Source organism: Primulina huaijiensis, chromosome 14, assembly GCF_012295235.1.
Source record: "Primulina huaijiensis isolate GDHJ02 chromosome 14, ASM1229523v2, whole genome shotgun sequence".
Classification (NCBI taxonomy): Eukaryota; Viridiplantae; Streptophyta; class Magnoliopsida; order Lamiales; family Gesneriaceae; genus Primulina; species Primulina huaijiensis.
In genome coordinates, this window is record NC_133319.1 from 20398299 (window position 1) to 20404298 (window position 6000).

General features: G+C 36.2%; 1 protein-coding gene across 1 annotated transcript; it reads right to left on the bottom strand.

Annotated features, from left to right (window-relative positions):
- Window positions 1-2815: 2815 nt before the first annotated feature.
- On the bottom strand, window positions 2816-4838 carry LOC140956510 (monooxygenase 2-like). The gene is made up of 6 exons (XM_073413276.1): window positions 4651-4838; window positions 4378-4527; window positions 4234-4302; window positions 3945-4104; window positions 3611-3836; window positions 2816-3494 (listed from the first exon to the last, which is right to left on the bottom strand). The coding sequence occupies exons 1-6, from the start codon at window positions 4722-4724 to the stop codon at window positions 2953-2955; spliced, it is 1221 nt and encodes a 406-aa protein (XP_073269377.1). The 5' UTR covers window positions 4725-4838; the 3' UTR covers window positions 2816-2952.
- Between the last annotated feature and the right edge of the window lie 1162 nt (window positions 4839-6000).

Genomic DNA, 6000 nt, shown 5'->3' on the forward strand with positions numbered 1-6000 from the left:
CATCCATGAAGTACCTCAACTTCTTCGCAGCGTCTCTCGCAATAAAGGGCACGAAGTGACAGCTTCTATCAAACATCCGGATGAACTCTACAACAGACGAGTCTCCCTATCGGTGACTCATGAACTCTCTAGTCAGATGCCCCCTGCAGTAAAATACTTGCCGTAGAAGAGGTCCTTGAACTGGTTCCATGTGAGAGTAGCTCGATTCACCGCATGCGCTGCTCCTTCCCAGCACAAGGACGAGTCGTCTCGTAGCATTTAGGTGGCACATCTTACCCTGTCAGCATCCCCCATGTCTAAATATGAAAAGTGCAGCTCTAGGGGCTTGATCCAACCCTCAGTCCAAATTCTAAACGTAACAAACATGCAATTCAATAAATTTTTTAAACCATTTAACATCAAAACATATAAACATATCATGTACTTAAACATAATAATCAAGTAAACATGCAGGTGATATAAATAAAACATTTAAAACTTACGGACTTGAGGCTTGACGACTGAGCTTCTGAAGCTGGCGGTGGCACAACCCTCTACAAGAAACCTTGCTCTGATACCAACTGAAACGTCTACTACTAAATTACTGAATTTTTTTAAAAAAATTTAAAATCACTAAGTCTCGGCCGAATATATATACAAAAAAATACGTGTAAATTTCGAACCATGTATTTCATAAAACAATCCAACTACTGAATAAAATAACTGCAGTTAAAAACCTTAAAAGTGTAATTGACTGAAACGTTTACTGTTAAACGTAAAATACCAAGCATAATAAAATTTGTCAAAAACCCTCAACAAAGTAAAATCATCAACCTTTTAAAATTGTTTAAGCATGTCCTCCAACAATCATGTAATGCGAAAAAATACAAAGTCATCGGGTTTCCGGTGCACTCCCAGCTCAGTCCACTCAGTTCTCAGCACCTCCAGTCTCTTCATCAACATAATCTCATGCATCAATCACACCTAGTGAGTCTAAAGACTCAACACACCTGAACCGTGATAACAAAGTACGTATACATATCATGCAACAGTGAAAAGTACTGTAATTAAAATAACTTTCATGATCTTCAAAAGCATGAACATAAACATAAACATATTCATATTCAAATCATGTCATCATATACGTATTTGTCTTTCCTTATTGAATTCAGATAATTAGTTGTGACTTTCGTATCAGCTGTTGGTCGATGTATCCATCTTACATATTACAATGGTACTAGGCGGCGTGAACATCAGCGACACTCTTATCCGTCAACTGAACCTTGGCCTTACATGTTCGTGTTCGTGTTCGTATTAGTCACAACCAAATCACCTCCTTCAAACATGTCATCATATTCATCACTTATAAAATTTCATGCATATACATACATTTTCTTGAAAACAAGCATGCAACATATTTTCAGTATTTTTCATAAAAATTCTATATTCATATAAAAAAAAACATTTAAAACATGCATTCTTAGTTATCAGGGCACAAGGACTGCCAACTTGACTCGGGTGCAAGATGACAATTTTGTCCTTGAAACCCTAATTTGACCATTTTACCCCTGGACATTAAAACTTCGACCCGAATCCATTCAAACTTATTAAGATACCTTAAAACATACTTATAATCATTTATAAGATGTAAACTCGAGCCCATGCATTAAAGTCTATAATTCGTTTTAAAAACTTGAACCGGAGTGTCGATTTAACCCTAATCAACCCGAAACCAAACTTAAACTATGACTTGACCACACCCTACCAGCCCCTATACAACATATTCCCAGCCATTTAGGTCCCTCAAACTCGACTGGACAGCTACTGGATTTTCCTGCACTACAGGGCCGAAACCCTAGTTGAAATCCCAAGCCAAAAACCCGACCCTACACCGAACCAGCCCGGACCAGACCCGAACCAGACCACCCTAGGACGTGACTGGACCCTCCTGAACAGATCTAACCATGGTCCACAGCTCCATGCATGCGGACGTGCATGGTTCACCCAAACCAAAACCGAACCTTTACATCCCTAGCTCCCTCGATCTTCCCCTAGACCACGACCAGCTGTGCACGAGTCACCCTGGGCCATGTCTTAGACCCACCAGGGTCTGATCCAAGGCCTGGAATAGCCCTTGCACCGCTGCTCCCCTCCTATAACCCGATCGAGCCAATCAAGGCAACCAAAGCCGTAACCGATCGGACCCCTACCCTGAGCCATACCCGACGACTCCAACCATTCCCAGGACGCTTATACCTTGCTGGTTCTCGCCCATAACAAACTTGGACCCTGTCAGCCCCTTACAACATCAAAGATCGTGAGCCATGTCAAGTTTTCTCATGCAATTCCATGAAAAAAGTGAAGAAATCATGATATCTATCATATATCATGCATAAACATTCACAAATACATATTATGGTGTGAAAAACGAGAAAACAAAGGTATAGGGTGTGCTTTTGCGATTAAACGCTCGAAAAATCCAACAAACGGGGCGAGGGACGAACATCGTAGGGACGAGACAACGTTTCTACTGAATTTTTCTCGAAAATACGATGAAAATGTGTTGTTGTGGATTTTTATTGCAAATTATGTTTTTTTAAATATAGATTGATGTTTTGGTATGGTTCTGTCTTTATGAAGATATCGAAAAAGAATTCTAGTATTATTTATTTAAACTAAGAGACAAGGGAAGTTTCACAACCGTCATAAGTTACGTGATAGACGAGTCACTTTGCCAAAAAAAATTAATTTTTTTTGTCAAAAGTAAATTTAAAAAAAAAAAACAAATTCATTAATTATTATAAATAATATAAATATTTTAAAACTACTCTACCCATAAATAATACAATTTTTCATTCAATTCAACTTTTATTCAAACTCCAATTATTTTTTTAATATTAATCGGTCCAAAGCCCATTTTCAAACAAGACAAAATTTATTGGTTACATTTCAAAGTAACAAAGACCATTTCTATCAAACTTTGTAGCTGCTGCTGCTAATTAAGTTGCCACAATCAAAAGCAGGCTTCTTAAGGAAAAAGCCACTCAAGAACTTAGCTAATATATGGTCTCTGATAAAACTTAACACAACCCCATCCCACATCTGTATTGAACCTGACATATATGCTGACCAAACAAGATCAATGCTTCTCCATCTCCTCTCCTTGGCATAATTTTCCAAACCTTTTTGGATTTTTCGCTGCTCGTTCTCTTGCGATTCTTCTCGCAAGGCAGCGGCTAGAACCCTGGCCAAAACGACACTGTCTTCAAGTGCCGAACAACCCCCTTGGGCTAAATCAGGTGTCATAGGATGAAGCGCATCGCCGGCAACACAAACATTTCCTTTGCTTATGTTTCCCCACAGCAGATTCCAAGGATGCCTAAATCTTATGGGGGAGTGTTCCAGATTTGTTGCATCGGTTTGTTCGAAAACATTTCTGATCTTATCAGGAACTTTTCCAAGAGTGCTGAGGATATGCTGTTTCAGCTTAATTGGATCTTCAACTAGTTCTTTGTCTGCAATATCGTTTTTGGAAAAATATAATTTCAGAAAACCATCAATCAAGAAACAAAATAAATCACTTTTAAGCATAAATTTTCATTTGAAAGAACATGTGGTATGTATATTACACCTTGAGGGGGATGAAAGGTGTAAAACCAGTAAACTTTGTGTTCATCACATGGTATGACACCAAATCTAACACCCTTTCCGAAGAACATCATAACCTTAGGTTCAAATCCATGACCGTTCTTAAATTCTACGAAGCTCCTAACCGCTGACCGGCCTGCATAAGAAGCTTTACTTAGGCCTAGGTATTTTGCCACCACAGAATTCACTCCATCACTCCCAATCAACACCTACATATATATACACAAATAAAATAACGTGGCTCAGTCTTTCATTTCATTCTCAGATTGTAATTACATTTTTTGCCATCCCCCAAAATAATATGGATCCTTTCCTACCTTGGCTTTTAGAATGGTTCCATCAGATAGATGTAAAGACTTGTGGGAATCTGAATCTTGAATGTGAACCACTTTGGAGGAATACTTGATTGTTCCCCTAGGAAGTTCATTTTCCAGTGTTTCTAGCAGCGTCTTTCTATTTACCAAGTACGAGTCACCCCTGCATATTACCATTTATATAGAAAGAATAAATGCAACAGTCAAGGTTACACTCTGATTGATGGCTTTTTAAATATAATCATTTGATATACATCACTACAAGCGAAGACTAGTAAGCCATAATACTTACTTCAAGCCCGCGGTATTAATAGGTATGTCTGCAGTGATATCACCAGAAATTAGAGACGAAGTCATGATGCTGCACAAAAAGAAACGAACGACTCTTCAGAAACGAACAAGGAAAACAATGTGGAAAATTAACACTCGGCTATACCCAGTAAGCTTTAAGTTTTTTGCACGAAGGATCTGTCCAATGTCACCAAGTGCATCTATTGCCTTCCAAGCATTAGGCCATATTCCAAGATAGTATCCTGTCGTTCTCAAGGAGTCTGCTGATTCCAACACCAAACTCCGGATTCCCAGCCTGTGAAATCAAATATATTATGCACAAAAGGGGTTATAGATTGCAAAAAGTTTCGATTTTTCGTAGAACCCATGATTATTTTTATATTGTTCTAGAGAATATATTTGCTGAAAATTAAGATACTTGTGGAGGCCCAAGGCTGTTGCTAGGCCAGCAATTCCAGCGCCAACAATCACTACACCCTCCACAGCTTCCATATCTTCGTTATTATTATGTGCACAAATTAAATTTGATCATGTTTGAGTCTCACTCTTCCAGAATATATACACACTTGAGAAGGAGTCTACGTTATATTATGTTTCCATTCATTATATGATATTATTTTATTATGACTATAGATATATGTTCTTTATAATCTTAGACTGTCTATTGCAAAGAGCATGCCTTATTTTTTTTGGTTCAACGGTCTCANATGAGACGGATATTAATATTTTTTTATGATTTGAGTAGGATAAGAGATTTGTATTACAAAATTGATTTATAAGATAGTCTCATTTTAAAATTTATATGTACGTATAATCGTGGTTTGATTTAGGAAATCTACGTCCTCCATCTGAATTTGAGAAATTCAGTAGTACTCCAGTAAAAGGAGGAGGGAGACTACAAAATTTTTTTTATTGGTATAATTAAATCCGTTTTTTAAAAAATTATACCTTGTAATCTCACATTGCATGCTTGTTTCTTGTGGCTCGTGAGTTACCACGTACTGTTGGATGGACGATCCACGATGGATGTTGATTTATTTTTTGGCATGATTCATGCGACATTTTTTTTTAATTTTTATGAATATTGCCTGTTGTGCCTATTTTTATTTGGTGTGCCGTGTGTGCACGTACACAAATATATTTATACCGTATTATTAAAATTGAAAAAATTAGAGTAATTAACTTTGATCTCTTGATTTATTTTTTTATAAATTCAAAATATTTTTCTCAAATTACAAAAAGATCCATTTTGTTGAAAATTAATATTTTAATATTGAATATTTGAATATTGAATGTTGAATATTTGAATGTTGAAAATTAGGTAAAATTAGGTGTTGAATATTGAAATTTGTGTGTGATTAGGGATGACAATGGGTAGGATATGGGTCGGATTTCATACATCCATCCCCATACTCATTTATTAAATTCATTCCCATACCCATACCCATCGGGTATTGAATTTCATCCTCATCCCCATACCCATCGGATTATCGGATACCCATACCCTACCCAAATACCCAATTATCATATACAATTGAATTTTTTCAAATTTAAATTGTTTCAATGAATATTTAAAAAATTATTTAAATGAACAATAAGAAAAATTATTCACGCTTTATATATATATAATGAAGTTTTATATATTTTCTTCTCTTTTAATATACAAAACATTGTTTTCTTTAATTTTCAAATTTATGATTATATGTATTGAAAAATTCGAAAATCGGTGGATTGACTGATGAATATTTAATATAAATAAATATAATTC